The 16327-nt window shown below is 39.1% G+C and overlaps 1 protein-coding gene across 1 annotated transcript in view; it reads left to right on the top strand.

Moving 5' to 3' along the window:
• Positions 1–16088, top strand: part of cep192 (centrosomal protein 192) — a 39456-nt gene extending 23368 nt beyond the window's left edge. The window contains exons 33-51 of the mRNA XM_061049707.1: positions 131–328; positions 780–870; positions 1220–1399; positions 1557–1817; positions 3181–3302; positions 4737–4846; positions 4961–5123; positions 5445–5535; positions 5707–5764; positions 5867–5990; positions 6930–7035; positions 7147–7375; positions 7573–7649; positions 7974–8069; positions 8468–8587; positions 10261–10373; positions 11246–11372; positions 12596–12654; positions 14560–16088. Coding sequence (XP_060905690.1) covers positions 131–328; positions 780–870; positions 1220–1399; positions 1557–1817; positions 3181–3302; positions 4737–4846; positions 4961–5123; positions 5445–5535; positions 5707–5764; positions 5867–5990; positions 6930–7035; positions 7147–7375; positions 7573–7649; positions 7974–8069; positions 8468–8587; positions 10261–10373; positions 11246–11372; positions 12596–12654; positions 14560–14692 — 2458 coding nt within the window. The 3' untranslated portion in view covers positions 14693–16088. The remainder of the gene's footprint in view (positions 1–130; positions 329–779; positions 871–1219; positions 1400–1556; positions 1818–3180; positions 3303–4736; positions 4847–4960; positions 5124–5444; positions 5536–5706; positions 5765–5866; positions 5991–6929; positions 7036–7146; positions 7376–7572; positions 7650–7973; positions 8070–8467; positions 8588–10260; positions 10374–11245; positions 11373–12595; positions 12655–14559) is intronic.
• The last annotated feature ends 239 nt before the right edge of the window (positions 16089–16327 follow it).

Raw genomic sequence — 16327 nt, 5'->3', positions numbered from 1 at the left:
AGTGTCCTTAAATCCTAACAGTTGTGATTTATTTTGCCTCAGAGATTCTAGACACCTCTAGTTAAAGTCTCCACTCATAAATCAGGAGAGAAAATAATCTGTATTCTGTATGTTCTTGTTGTTTTTGCAGCCTTCTCACCATCCTAGTGCTGCCATCAGGTCCTCAGTATGAAGTGTCGATGAAAGGAGAAGTCATCCCAGAGGAATCCAGGAAACCTGCTTATCCCTCCACTGCTGTCATTGGTCCTGGTGTGGCCGCTGATGTTCCACCAATTCTTTCTAACAAACAATTTGTAGCCTGGGGAGGGGTCACTTTGGGACGAGCTGTGTAAGCAACTTTTTGGATTTTCATTAATTTCACTACTACATGAAAAACACATGAAAACACTGTCAATCAATAATTCATTGAAATATAATCAATAGGAAGTTAAGGCCCATTGGTCACTTTATTCTATTAAGGCTTTTATAATGTTATTCATGAAGAGGGACAGAGGTTTGTCTACTGGGAGTGTTTTTCCTCAGAAGCTATTTCAACATAATCATCAACACACAATGCATTTACTCTCATTGAAGGGGGGTAAAGTAGAAACAGCTAAAGCTTCTTTGAATGTTTGTAATCTTTAGAGGTTTAAGTGTGTTAAAGCTTGACTTGGCTATTCAACACAAGTTAAGATATTTAGAGAATGACTCTCAACTTCAAGGTAAAGTTTGTCAAAGATACCAATTTAATCGCTGTACAATTTTTAAAATATAATCAACATCTGCCTTTTTTTCCTCAGTCAACAGAAGCTGGTCCTGAGGAACAACTCGACAAACGTAACACAGCAGCTACGGTTGCTTATACGTGGTCAAGACCAGGACTGTTTTCAGGTAGATTGTATTCATTTAATAATAAAATGGATGGCTTCGTTATTTTAGTTTAAGTTGTTATACGTTCCAAATTGCAGCAACTGCAACTCTTTGTTGCCTAAATTACCAACAATTCATCATACTTGACTAAATATGTGGGGATTTATCAGACGCATATCAGACCACTTCTTTATTTGAATTTCAACATCCCAAAATCCCATTAACAGCCTTTTCTCTGTAAATTGTGTCCTTTCCATTTTACTTTATGCTGTTTAAAACAACATTCATCCTTTAAAAGTGATAATATTTGGCTGCCTAAGCAGTATAACACTGTTTACATTTGAAGTATATGAACATTGTATTCCCTCAGCTCCAGAGTATGTTCAGTCCTGAAGAGCGCCTGACCCGACATGGGGAGCTGTCTATTCGTCCGAGAGAAGACGTGACTGTTCACCTGCTCTTTGCTCCCACCCGAGTGGCCTGCATGTTGGCCAAGCTGGAAATCAAACAGTCCGGAGTCCGGCCTTCACAGCCTGGGGTTAAATTCACTGTGAGTATGCCACATTTTCAATTTATTCCTTATAGTCATCTTTTACTTTGCATTTCTCTCTCCTGTCTTCTGTCCACATTTCCTTTTCAATATTTTCCATTTCCCTTAGAAAGACTTGAGCTACAGTTTAATTTGGTCTCTATATTTCCCCCATCAGATTCCACTGTCAGGCTATGGTGGGACCAGTAACATCATCCTGGAGGACCAGAGGAAACAGGCAGATGGCTATGAAGCAATACTAAGTGACATTGCTGTTAGTCGCGTCAGCAAAGTGTGTCTATGCGTTAGGAACACTGGCTCCAGAGCAGCTTTCATCAAAGCTGTGGCCTTCTCTGACGTGCAGACACGAACAGTTATGGAACCCTCTGTGATCAGCCTGGCTCCGTCACAGTTTGTGCTGAAGGAAAGGACCCAAGAGGTAGGGCTGCCCAATTAATCACAGTTTCAGCATTGTCGCCGTGTGAGCAGCAATCGGCAATGAAAAATACATTTTATTTTATGTAAACAAGCAATGCGTTCTCAAACAACATGCATCCATTTGACCTGTGGGAGTATAATGACCATGCTTTAAAACCATCCTGATACATTCAGATGAAGCTCAAGCTAGTTATTTGCTACCATTAGATTAATCTGTTTAATTAAGAACTTAATTTTGTTATTGCAATATTGTACAGTGTAATTACACATTTTTATACTGTGCAGCCTTACAACAGGTAGACATTTTTACTGTGTGCAAAAAATAGTGGTTGTCAATTTGAACTAATTTGACATCCAAAAACCGGAGGAAATTGTTACAAAAACAGTAACAACATAAATTATATTGATGTTTGCTACCCTACAGGGCAGCTTATAGCCCTTCTACATGAAACTTTTTCAGGATTTCTTTTGTGAATATCTTTTTTTTTTTTTTTAGTTGGCAGCGTGTGTGCATTACCATCATTCATTAAAATCAAAATAAATACACCACTTAACTTGGAGCATATGTGCAAGTAGTTTGCAGATACAGTGTTTCCCCTAGGTTTACAGTGTTGGGGGGGTGGGGACAAGCCGACACTGCGACACGACGACACAAACACTTGAAGGAATCTTGGTGTTCATTGCTGTCATTTTCTATCGGAAAGGTATCCTTAAATGACTTCTTTCCCTGATTTCCGACTCTATCCACTATCCTATTCCTACAATAAAGGCACAAAAAGCCCAAAAATAAATCTTTAAAAAAAAAAAAAAACTTGACAGGCCGCCCCCCCAACGGGATATACTCAGATATGAATTTTCATCTGCGTAAAGAGATATTTCAAATACATCATATATGTCCTTGTGTGTATCCACAAGTACACATGTATAAACAAACCGACAGTACAATATACACAGCCAAATGCCAACCCACCCACCCCCCCCCCCCCCCCCCCCCCAGGCCTTTTCATAATTTTTAATTGTTTGGATTATTGTCTTTGTTTCAAAGGGGAGAAGATCCCTTTGGATTTAAAGGCAACTGTTAACAACTCATTAACGATGAACAACCAGGGTATCCTGACCCCAAACCAAGCTTCCAGAAGTACAATGAGCTTATCTAAGCAGCAGCATAGCCTGAGACCCGCCCCAACATCCCATGTCTTTTTTACAACAATGTTGTTTAATAGTATTTTAATACATTTTAATTATCTTTACTTCAATGAAATAATGATACAAAAGCCTCATTGTTTTGCTTCCTTATTTTGATTGCTGCCTCACATGTATGTTCTTATATATGACCTTTCTGATACCATTTGTTCATGTTTCAGGTGATTACTGTGCTAATGAAGTCCACCCAAAGAGAGTTTTCCCTGAGTCTGTCAGGGTGTGCACTTCTTGCTTCAATCTGTCTGTTTTGCGGAGATGAGATGTCCAGGCAACAGTACAGGAGGTGAGTGTTCAAAAACTGTTTTTATGTTGTTGTTATCAGTAAAGTACAGATGTTAGCTGGTATTTAGAAAAAGTTTTCAAGTCAAACAATGAACTATTTAATTATGATTAATCACATTTTTAAGTATTCAAAATGTGCAACATTGAATTACAAAGAGTGCTACTTGCAGCCTGTTATGAAACAGCTCCAATATTTAATTTATAATTTTTCACCTGGGGTAGATGATCATATTGGGGCCCAGGCAACCCTGGCCACCCCATGCACTTGTCTGTGCTGCTAAGCCAAAATCACCTGAGGCCATCCAGCTCATCACACACACCACTACGCATGCAGAGGCGTCCTATTACGCAACTTTATGGATGCATACTCAGGACCACTCAGACAGCTGTGTTTACACTTTTCACAGTTTTAGCCAGATGTTGCCAAACACCCAAACTCGAGCACACAAACCTCCGTTTAACCGTCCATAACTGCCTGATGCAAATTAAAGACAATGAATGGCTTACCTGATGCAACCGAAGGAGCCTCTTTTCCAGGTGGCATAGTTGTTCATTATCTTCCCAAGTGACAGTTTTGAAGTCAGATGGCCTCACTATAATGCATAAACCACGACTCCACATGGTGAATGACTTGATCAGGAAAAGGGACTAGTGAAGGATAATTCAGGCAATCCAAAGGCCCAGAGCAGTAGCATGAAGAAAACAATAGGGAGCAGCAAGGTAGACTTACAAAATATAAACTAGAAATATAAAATGAAACAATTAAGATACAAAATAGATAAAGTGGATTAAAGACATAGTAAGTGGACAGTGATCAGACTGTGATGATTAATTTCCGTTTGAAAATAATTAATGCATCATCAATGCATTGCATGCATTGACACTTGAACACTTTTTCCAAAAAGCATAGAATATGGTCTGTAGAAAAGTTACTTTGTGAATCCTTCTGGATTTAAGGGATTGTGGCAATTTCCTTCATCATGAAATTTCCCATTTTAACAGATTTTTACAAATGCATGAAATAGTTCATGCAATAATAAGGATGCACGATATTACACTTAGTTTGATCATGAAACCTGGTGTCCCTCTACAGTTCTGTGGATTATCTGTGGAAATACAATAACTGCACTGTTAACTGAAGTTACACTGGTAAACTGTTTAAGTAGTGCATGCAGAGGAATCTAAACTGGGCATTTATCAGACCAGCAATTTATTTCTTTATGATCAGATCCAACAAAGGTATTGTCTCTGGCTAGCGTTCTTAGAATGCTGCTAGCAACATGATTTGTATTCTGGACTTAGTTCAGATAAACATACATTGTTTCCAAATCATTCTCAGTGCTGAGAGAGTTTATAGATCCAATTCCAGATGGCTGTGCTTTTGTTGAAAGCTGATTTGTTTGCCCGACTGTGAGTTTGTGTTTTGTTCTCTTAGATTGCTTCAGAGTAAACCCGAGGCTGTGGGAAAGGCTCTGTCTGAGAACAGTCTGCTAAGAAACATTAACTTTAATGAGAAGTTCCTGGGAGAAGAAAACATTGATGAGAGTAAGATGTTTACGTTTACATTCTTAGGAATAACAGATGTCATTTCAAAAGGCTATATACGGAATAAATGTCTGATAATGTCTCTGACCAAGTGTTTATTATTAATCTCTGTAGCCTATGACCTGCCTCAAAGACCCAATGAGGCTCACATCTTTTATGGAAACATGAGTAAAATAATGGTGTCATTACTGGGAAGTACAAAGAGTGCTGACTGTGAGCAGAGTGACCCTGCTGAGCTGCTGCCGCCCTCTGTGAGACACACTTCAGAGACACACAGGTACTGTCACAATATCTCAATAATTGTGTTACCTCCTGGTTTATCTAAATAAATCTATCCTTATTGACGACTCCAAGTATAAATTAATGATGTCTGTCATCATTACAATGCATTTCAGTTATTCCTACATCTTAATGATTTGTAAATCTATGGAGAAACACACAGTTAGAATCCACATTTTCCTTTAGACTGCACGCAGCCTGCAGAAGCAATGCTGTAACACTATAGTAAAACATTTTTTAACAGCAGAACATCTCATAACATGTTTGTCATTTAATGTTGTTTGAATTATCCAGCTCTTTTTTTCCATGTCATTACCAGTGGTTTGCCAAATGGTAACGTCTCCCTGGATGTGCTGCCAGTGAAAGGTCCCCAGGGTCCAGCACTGAGAGTGACCGAGTCCTCCTTACAGGTACCAGAAGCTCTCTTTCATCATCTCAAACAGTTCCTTGTGTCGAGTCCCTGCTGATTACTTTGGTGATGTTTGGAATATAAAAAAAAAAGTTGTTGCATTTGATAGGATTTAAAATGCTTTTTTATTTTTTTTAAAACCAGAATGTCCTTTCTTTTGTTCTCCCCTCAGACCTCTGAGTCTTGGACAATACATCCAGAACAACTTGTTCTCGCTGCTCCTACCATCAGTGAGTAGTAGATCTCGTGGGCAAAGGGAACAGACTCTACCATGTCATGTGACTAAATAACCAGCTAGGAGTAAATTCATTTGTTGATGTTTTTGTTTTTAGGTGGTGCAGCACCGACCAGCCAGGTTCAGATCCGTAACAATACGTCCAGAGAACTGAGCTTTGATTTGTCCTGGCCCGCCCACTGCCTCACCATTACCCCACAGCATGGAACTATTGAGCCTCAGTAAGAATTCTCAGTTTGTTTGTTTGTTTCCCAGTGAAGCATTCTGTTTAGAATAAGACCCATGATGTATGCTGTTCGCCTCTCTGTTTAACTTTCCTGTGGGGTCAGGCTTAGACCCGGACCGATTAATCGGCTAACCAATTATATCGACCGATATTAGCATAACCAGTGACTATCGTATTGGCTAATTTCATCTCTCTTTCTAGATTTATTAACCAGTCAAAAAGCATTTCATTTGAGTTTCATTGTTTTACACTGCTGGTGAAAAAGAACTATTAGAGTATGCTATATGGATTACAACATGCCTCATCAACATCACTCTCCAGAGTATCAAATGGTGATGCACAAACATGCAGTTACTTTCCAGTTGAGAGGCCATGTTGTCTACTTTATACTGTATATCTTTTACACAAGTGTTCTGTAAGTAAATTTGAGAGATCAACGCAATAAATGTGTATATCTATATCTATCTATCTCTACAGATCAAACTTTGATCTAAGAAACATATCAGACGATATATTAGTATCGGATTTGTTTTCTCCACAATATCAATATCGGCCCCAAAAATTCAATTTCGGTCGAGCCCTAGTCAGGCTACATAAACTTTAAAATCAAATCTTTAATCATATCCAATTAACCATTTAAGTCAATTTGAAGCTGCTAATATTTTTTCACATGGGTATCATGCTTCCAGGGTCTTCTGCATCATACAGTGCCAAACATGTCTCCATATCAGCTACATGACCGTTTCAGAGATGAGATGTTCTGCTGCTTTTCGTTACCAAAGATTTAAAATCCAATCTAAAGCTGACAGTGGTTTACTTGATCGAACACTTCTAAACGTATCTACTTTCTTCTAAATAATAATAATTAAATAATAATAATAAATGTGTCTGTGTATTTGTGATTTAAATAGTTTCTTTATTTTTGTTTACCTAGGTGCCATCTTCAGATATTGATCAGTCCAAACCCTTCCCTAGCAACAAAACCTGCCCTGCTTCCATGGAGCGGACAGATATATGTCCAGTGTGATGGTCAACAGAAAGTAAGAAACACTTACAGATACAACCTTTACAAACCTTGAGTCTATCATGAATGTTGGATGGTTTTGTGAGGAGTAAACGAGGGCTGACTGTGCAATGTGACCGTGGTTCAGTTTATAAAGGTCCAGATACGTCAGGACCTGGCTCTGGATGTGTCTGCGGCCCCAGGAGACACAACTCTGTCAGCACTGCCTCCTCAGGCCGCCACCCCAGTGCTGCCTGTAAGCAGGCTGCCCGCCAATCCCATGCTACCTTCTCAGACCCCACAGGCACCTCAAGCCCTGGTGGAGATCAGCAACAAGACCATCATCTTCCCCAACACTCTGTCAGGGGAAACATCAGGTAGGGAAGTGACCGACCAGAGGACAGAAGATCCTCTGTTCATCTAACTCTACTCTACTACAGCCTCAGATGGTGTCGTAGCAGCCTTTAAAAAATATTTCATATACTTCAGACTGTTGGGGCTTGGAGTCATACTCTGTAGGCAGCTGTGTTCACTCCTGTAGGAGATCAAACTCTCTGTTGCTCCTCTACTTCAGACGCCCAGCTGGAGGTGCAGAATGGGAAAGTGGAAGTGCGCTGGTATCTGTCATCATTTGCTCCACCATACGTCAAGGTGCTTTTTCCTTCATTATTTTCTTTCTTTCTGGCAACTCTTTCATCCCTGCTCATTGTTCTCTTTCTGCTTCTCTTTTTGTATTGTTTCTCCTTTGGGAATAAACGCTTTTATTTGTTTTGTTGTTTATTTTAAATTTGTATGAATTTACTTTGAGACACTGTGAAGTTAGCTCCATTCTTTTCTTTGTTCTTGTGAATCACGTTGGTAATACGTTTATTTTGCAAGTCCTGCCTCCTGACATAGTTTATTGATAGTTTTTTTTTTATTTTGTCTTGCCGTTGTGTGGTTGCAGTCACTCAGGTCCTTTCTCTCTCTCCTCAGGGGGTTGACCACTCTGGAGATGTTTACCGGGCCACGTACACTGCTTTTAGATGCACAAGGGTCTCTGGCACTCTGGGAGCCCACGAGAAGATGCAGGTGAGCATTCATATTCAACTTACCGTATTTGGAAGAAGACATTTGAAAGGGGAAATGATTACTGCATATGTCATGTTTTTTTTAGTTTTTTTAAAAAAAATCTCGCAATACAAGTAGTTTTTTATTTCGAAGGTCCAACAGTACCCCATGCTCCTTTGAAAACTAAACACTAGGTTCGGATTAGACTACCAGATGAAAAATGTTCTGCCCTCAAGGTCAATATTTGATCCAAAAAATGCTGCATCTACAACCATGAGAATGTTAAATTGTACAATAATTATGGTTTCTGGATTTTTTGACTGTTTTGTTTGCTGATTTGTTTTGAACTTTGCATTTACAAAACATGTGGTTTAATTTGATCTGGATTGTTTCTGCGAATCCTTTTCTTGCTCTCCCAGGTGCCAATTACTTTCCTTCCCAGGGACAGAGGGGACTATGCCCAGTTCTGGGACTTGGAGTGCCACCCTGTGTCTGAGCCACAGCAGAAAGCCAGAATCCGCTTCCAACTCTGTGGCACTGTGAGAACATTTTATTAGTTTGAAGGATATTTAACTAAGCTTAGATGTTTGTTTGTGTACGTACCTTTGTCTGTCAGACTATCTTACATTCTATAAAATACTACTTGCGTTTTTAGCTTTGGGCTTTAGCTGCTGTTGTTCAAGAGGTTGAACATCCACTTATCTGAAGATCTGCCATTTAATCCAAGCTCCTCCAGTCTACTGATCAAAGTTAATTTTGGCAAGAAACTGAACTGGTGTTGACACGACACTAGAATTTAAAACTTTGTTTTGATAGTAGTAAAATTCAAATGATTTTGATTCCTGTTTCGATATCACAGCAACAAAATTAGAAGTCCTGTAGAAGATAAATCCCGGGAGAGGAAAATCCAATTTTACAATCTGTTGTTGAACATGCTACACACATATGCACAAACAGGATCCTGTGGACGTGCACTATTGGAGAGATATCAAGAGTGATGGGGCTGCCCACAGCGAGCCCCCCTGGACTTGTGTGGAAGGGGGGTTTGGTGCTTTGCTCAAGGGCACCTCGGCAGTGCTCATAAAGTGAACTGGCCCCTCTCCAGCTACCAGACATGGAATGGTGCTGCGCCATATGCTATGCACCAAATATTGATTTATTATTTCTTGATTTTATTAACCAAAAATTACAGGCACACTCCTCTCTCTGTTTGGTTGAAAGTATGATGGAACGTTTTGCACGTTGTTAAAAAACTTTTTAAAGCTTTGGTACTTTGCGATACTAGTGATCATTCAAATAACAGAGATTGTATCATTTTAAAAACACTTGGTATCTAAAGTTTGACAACCTTATACTGAACCCCATATTGTGCCCTAAGTGAAAGCTTCAACTATGTAAATATGTATGAGAAAGACCTGAATGGCATATAGTGTAAAGTGCTGTGAGTGGTCAGATAATTATAAGTACTGTCCATTTACCTCTTCCTAAAAGAGTTGCATACCATTTTTTTTTTAAACATTTGCTCTTCCTATCCATACTTACCTTACCTTGTATGAATATATTTCTCTTATCCTTGTTGTGTTTCACGCATTTCTCAAAGAAACAAATCAGAAAAATAAAAAATCATTATCAGACATTCTTACAAACAGCGATTGTCATCCAAATAATTATTTTTGATTTAATCATAAACATAACAATGTGTACATCACCATCGCTAACTGTGGAAAACCTCCCTTAAAAAAACACTACTGTTTGTCATCATCTTCATCAGTTTGATGAAACCAGCGCGTATGGCAGAACCATGACTATGGCTTTGTAGTTTAAGTGACAGAATTAACAAATGAGATAAGTGGGTTTAGGGCCGGCAAGGAGAGCCACCCTGCTGAGACGCGCCTGCAGGCTTTGTCTGAGCCATTTTTAACGTGAAGTATTTTGACAGACTTGTTTAACTTCAGCGCCTACACTCCCAGCTAAAGGGATGTTAGATGGATGGCTCCACATGAGTAGCTTAATCGGCTATAATGGCCTTATTTGGTGTAGTGTTTAAGTGTCTTTTAAAAAGCTTTAGTCTATTGGGTGTGATATACTTGAAAGATAGCTTCTTACATGTTTTTAGTGACCAGCTTTTTTTGAGGTATTACAGAAATGGAATCAATGTTTTATCATGCGCTTACTCGCCAACCTCCTAAAGTTTTTGTTTATCTATCTAAAGGGAACCAAGTATGGACCGGTGGAAGGACCACATGAAGGAGACTGCTCTCTAGTGAAGACTGAGGCCACAGTCAAGACCAGGAAGAGAGCTGAGGTCTCGTCAGTAAAAAACAGGTGAGACTTACTGAGCTACAACTAACACTCATATGACCCTCACAAGGATTCCAGTGAAGGAGGGAACACAACAACAGTGGAATGATTTCTCACTTTAGACTTTATTATTGGCTTTATTCTTTTAAACAATAGAAATCCCACTCTGTTGGCTGAGCCATGAACCACAGGGTCGGGTCCTGGATGTGGTTCCCAATATCTTTTTTTTTTCCTTCCCCCTTTTGTATGGGGAACTTTCTTAGAACCCATCAGCAAATCATCTTCTATCATTGCCCGACGACGATATATGCCTCTCTGGGAACAGATGCTAACTCTTTCTTGTCATTATTTAGCCTGTGGCTCTCGGTTATAATGGTGAAGCCCTCAGTTAGCGTTGGAACGATTTACAGCCAAGACTTCCTTCTCTGTGTGGCGTTTACATTACAGACATAAACCGCGTCACCTTCATTTCTTGGTCTTTAACATCCCCCAGAGTAGTGCCTGTTCATCTGTTTCTTGTGAGTCTCAGTACAACAGCAGATGATAGTTCCACAGAGGCTTCAGGTGTATGAGCACTAAAAAGATTTACTGCTACTTGTGATGTACTTTTAAATAAAACAGGTCTTTCCATATGGACTTTTTCCCTGCATACATTAAAGCCTGCTTATAACTAACTAGTAAATAGATGCTCTGTGTTAAAATATTATATTATGAGAGGTGCAAAAAAGCTAAAACACACATGGATGTTTAGAGAATTTGTTAGCAGTTTTCTTTAAAATCTCAGCGTTCAGAACTCGGTTCATATTTAATGTTATTTGAGTATGTTTTCTTCCTATGGAGATTGTGTTGATGGTTATTACTCCCCTTTTTAAACTGGAACTATTTGTGTTTCACAGCCAGGAGGAGGCTGTGAGGAGAGGTGTGTATTCTCCACAGGATCTGTACACCTTCCCAGCCACACGGGCGGGTGAATCCAGCACTCTGAAGGTCAACATCCGCAACAACTCTTCGGATACACACGAGGTGAGGCGTGCCTTTATACTCATGAAGACGAGGGAGAGAAAAATCATTAAAGAAAGTGAGATGCAGTACATTTGCAGCTCTAGGTTTCTGGAAAGATAAAACCATGGGGTTTATAAAATATTTTTTAATAGGTCTTTTGAGTTTAGTCTGCTTTGTTGCTTCTGGAAGTAAAACTTTTCATCTTCGACTTTTTAAACACTGGACCTCAATGCTTAAGTATGGATAAAATACCTTTATTAGAATATGTGGCTTCCAAATGGGGACATGTTTCTGAGCCGGACAGGAATGGCAGGCAGGACATAGTGTCAGGTGGAATTGGGAGAAATCTTAAAATGCCTGGAGTAGTCCCAAACACCGACACTCCTCAAAATGAATGAACTGCAGAATATTTATCCGCCGAATTGTTTCTATTTGCAAGGCAAGGCAAGTTTATTTATGTCGCACATTTCAACAACAAGGCAATTCAAAGTGCTTCACACAAGACATCAAAAGCATCATGACAGAGGAAAGAAAAGAAACATTAAAATAGAACATTAAAAAATCACTGAAATTATTAAATCTGAACATATGTTCAAATGAAATTAATTAAAATAAAGTAAAAAATATAAAAAAGAGTTAAAAGTTACAGTGCAGAGTTAAAATTTAAAATCTTATTAAAATTGTTTAATGAAAGGCAGCTGTAAACTGGTGTGTCTTCTATATTGCAGAATATATACTGTATCTGCATAACATGCAGTTGCTATCTTTAGCTTTGTGCTACTAAACAATACACAGAATTTTGTCATCTTTATCTTGATTTAAAGAAAGAGTATGATAATATTTAAACATATGAATTCAGAGAAATGTAGTGTTTTTTGATGCCCCTGTGGAGACATCCCCCCCCACCCAATAAATGATAGGTGTGCAGCCTCTCCTGATTAATGTAGGGTTACCCGCTCTGTTATTTTCTTTTTGGCATTATGTATTGCTAACATGTTTTTTTAAATGTATTCTCTACCCACACTCTGGTAGTTCTACAATGTAATTTTTTAATTCAGCTCTACTGTGAGAAATGGAGTGTAGATATATATGTGTGTAGAGTGTCATTCATTATTGCTAATAGAAGTTGCACGCCTGACTGGATTGCTTCTTATTGTAAGCAAAGTGTAATAACCACTAACAAATGTCACTGTGCTCTGCATGGAGTTAATATTTGATGTGTGGCTTCTCTAATTGACTTGCAGCTGAAATTTGTAAACCCTAGGGAGCCCTTCCACATCAAGCATTCCAAATATTCCCTGAGGTGAGTCGAATGGTCATTATCCCTGACAGAAACTCTTTATTCTGTTCTCTTCAAAGATAGACACTAGGAATACAATGTTTTTCATTTTTTAAATGAACCTCCACCTGTTAGTGTTTACTTGTTTCTATTTTTAATCATATACTGTAGAATATATTTATTAGTAGTCGGTTAGAAATTAAACGTTAAGTCAGGAATGGTCTGTGTTTGTCAAAACCAACTTCTTCATATAACTCTGAATTTGTATAATGCTATGTTTCTATTGTTAATGCTCACTATGGGAGGTATTATGAGATGTTGGCACCCAGAGGATGATTGGAAGGTACACCCACTTGAGTCTTTTGGGGGAGCACTCGTGTTTTCCTTCACTGCTGAGGCCTTTGGGTGAGGTTGCCTGGCCCCAGGTATCAGCTGGGCTGTGCTCTGTTGACGTGTGTGGAGGCTTCAGAATGTGTGCTTTGCATTGTTGAAGTAAGAAATGAATAGGAACAAGTTGAGAGTGGTACAACAATTTAAATATAGAAATTTCAGGATCAAACGGAAAGCTTTGGACATGCTATTGTGTTTGAATTGCGTCATGTAGCTCCACCCTGAACCTGACACATCCCTGCAGTATGAGTGTTGTGAGCCTGCTGGTTGTGGATTTGAAGCAGTTGTGTGGTGGTACAAGCTTAATGTGTCTCTTATTATGTTATGCTCTCCTTTTCACCTTGAGATGTTCCAATATTATTCCTTTCTGATACCTAAAGTGCATCTAAAGACTCACATCAATAACCTTTTTATTTAGTGTCCTCATCAGTTTTCTGTGTTTAGTTTTAGAGAGAAAGAAACATTTGATTTGCTTTTGGAAAGTCTTGTGAATGATGAATACTGAAGGGTTTCTGAGCTGGAAACAAGCAGCATACCTAGACACAACTCTGCTAAAGTTAACTGCAGCTTGACTCATAGCCCCTCCAGATGTGCTGTGACTGCCAAAGTGTCAGAGAAAGGCTGATTTTTTTTTTTAATGTGAAACTGCCTCATTCAGTGTCGCTGGCTCACTCTAACCTTACAGTCTCTGACAGCTCCACACTGTTGTGTTTCCTTTTCGTCACATGATAAATTAGTTGAAATGATTTCTTCGGTGCGTCTAATAGCTGCAATGATCTGAACACTTTTTTAGTGGCTTCACAGCACAAGTTGCTCTAAAGGCTACCGTTTAGATCTGGGCTTATGAATTAGTTTTAAATTAAACATGTCTGTTTTCTGGAGAGCTTTACTTTCAGTATTGGATCATTCAATCGCCTGGTTGACTCAACAAAACCCCATCCTGCATTTTAGGCTGTCTTAGAATCGGAGGCTGATATTAGTATTGGAACAACTCTATTAGCACCTCATCCACACGATAATGATATACCAATGCTTTCTACTCATGATCGAAAACATTTTGGGTAGTGCACATAGATATGAGTTCTTTGTTTTCATTTAAGGATACTTAACACTATTAGCATAAGTATAGTGCAGTCCTACAGAAGCATCGTGCATTCACTTGAGAAAGTAAAAATCTGCTCTGATTTTCTTTATAATCAAGATAATTATCCCAGAATTACGAAAAAGTCTATCTTCTTCTGAGTCTAACAATACAATCTACACGAGTATCTCTACATTACTCAAACCTAGACCCAGATAAATCTCGGTAAAACTCAACAGGAGAGGTTTTAGTTTCTTATAAGACTAAATAAGAGATTCTGACACTGGATATTATTTTCTTTTTAATTCAGAAAATTGAGCAGATGTTTATTTGCTTTTCTTTGTATGTGAACATGCATGTGAATCTTTGTTCATGTGTTTCTTCATACTTACTCACAATTTAAAATAACTATCTATTTGTAGACTCTTAACGGTCTGTTCCTCTTCCCCACCCGTTAGATCACAGCACTATCTGAAGTTACCTGTCCAGTTCAAGCCCAGTACTGCAGGCAGACACACGGGCTTGCTGCTCATCCAGTCAGAAACAAGTGGAAGTCTTGTTATTCAGCTGACCGGTGATGCATTACCTTGAACTCACCATCTACCAACTTACGCCACCTCCTAATGCCGACTGGGAGGATACTGTACCAATCATCATGGAGCAGACACGGGGTAACGGAGAGGAAAAGACAGAACTGAAGGGGAAAAAAGGGGAAAAAAACCCCAATCAAATAAAGGCTACCTTGAAATCTGATGAAAATCTTCTCTCTCATCATATTTGCTGACGTCGACTGTAGCTGCTTAACTGGAGATGACTGAGACCTCACTGGCAACACAGACCCATCTGCCTCTGGATGTGGCACAGGTGTCCTCAGTTAGCCTGTGAAAAATGATTGTGCCTGTTTGTGCCTGAAGCTGAAGGATTTGGTCAGGCTGGCTCACGATTATTCTGCACCAGTCTTGCATTTCTGGGAATTACAGATTTTTGTCACTTGACTCTGGATCTGGTGTTTGTCTTAACCCCAAGTCATGTCACAAGGCAGCATTGTTGTTGCTTTGGCCCCTGCCAGACAGTACCAGTTAGACTATGTTGGGGATTACTTTGAGTTGATCACAAAGGAATGCCTTTGTCTCTTGTTTGGTAACCCACTGCTAGGATTCTTTTGTTTGTTTGCCTCTGGAAAAGGTAAAAAAATATGTGTTTTATTTCTGGATAAAAGTAAAAATCTTAAAAACAGGACATGGCATGTTTCTCCCCCTAGTTTGACACCAGATAAAAAAACATGTGTCATGAAATTGTGATTGGGAAAAGGACAACCAGAAATGTATGAATTCATTTTTCCAGCATATAATCTAAGTGACTCCTCATCATGCATCGCCCACCTGCAGTAACTTTTTATCAGCACCATGTGTTGACTTCCCCAGAAACCTCCAAGGCTCGTTCCAAGCAGTCCAGATGCATTTAATTTAGTCGTGAACAGGGCAGCTCGCAGCAACATCAGGATGCTTAATGATTGTTATTACATGCTAAAAGTGGTGGGCTTTTGTTCGGCAGCTTGCCAGGCCTGCTTAGTATGGTTACCATGGCAAAACAGTGTTAATCACTGTTCCAGTCACAGAAAATTAGCTCCCCATTTCCTCTTCTGGCTCTTGGGCAAATGGCCAATATTGCTTTGGGGTATTGGAGTTACATCCATAATGGGTTTTGGCACTGGAAGGGCATAGGGAGAGTCAGGTAAATGTGATCAAGGATGTACTGTTAAGCTTGTAGGTGCCACACAGAAGAAATGAAAAACACTAGTGTAACATTTGATGTTCGTGCTTGTAGATAGAGCTTAAATAAAGATAAAAAAGCAGGCTTTAGGCGTCTCTCAATGTACCATGCCTACTATCCTGACATTATTTGAGTTACAATTTGCACATTCTTTAAATAGTATATAATGTAATATATAATTGTATGTACACATTTTGAATAAAGTTTGTGATTACAAATATTGGCTTTTTTTTTTCTTTTTTTTTACATTTTCTTATATTGTTGTCGGTGGGGCAGACAGTTCCCAAAAAAAGTATTGATGGAAGAAATATAACAGGAAAACATTTACTTGTGATCTGCTTGGGAAAGATAAGAATGAGGTCACCACTCACCTCACCGCTGACCCGAAGAACACAACATGGATATGGAAACTGAATATTTCTTCAGGGGATTACTTTAATGTTAGTTGTAAAC

The sequence above is a fragment of the Labrus mixtus genome, chromosome 11, assembly GCF_963584025.1.
Source record: "Labrus mixtus chromosome 11, fLabMix1.1, whole genome shotgun sequence".
Classification (NCBI taxonomy): domain Eukaryota; kingdom Metazoa; phylum Chordata; class Actinopteri; order Labriformes; family Labridae; genus Labrus; species Labrus mixtus.
Note: the sequence above shows the minus strand (reverse complement) of the source record. Positions and strands in the feature narration are given on the sequence as shown.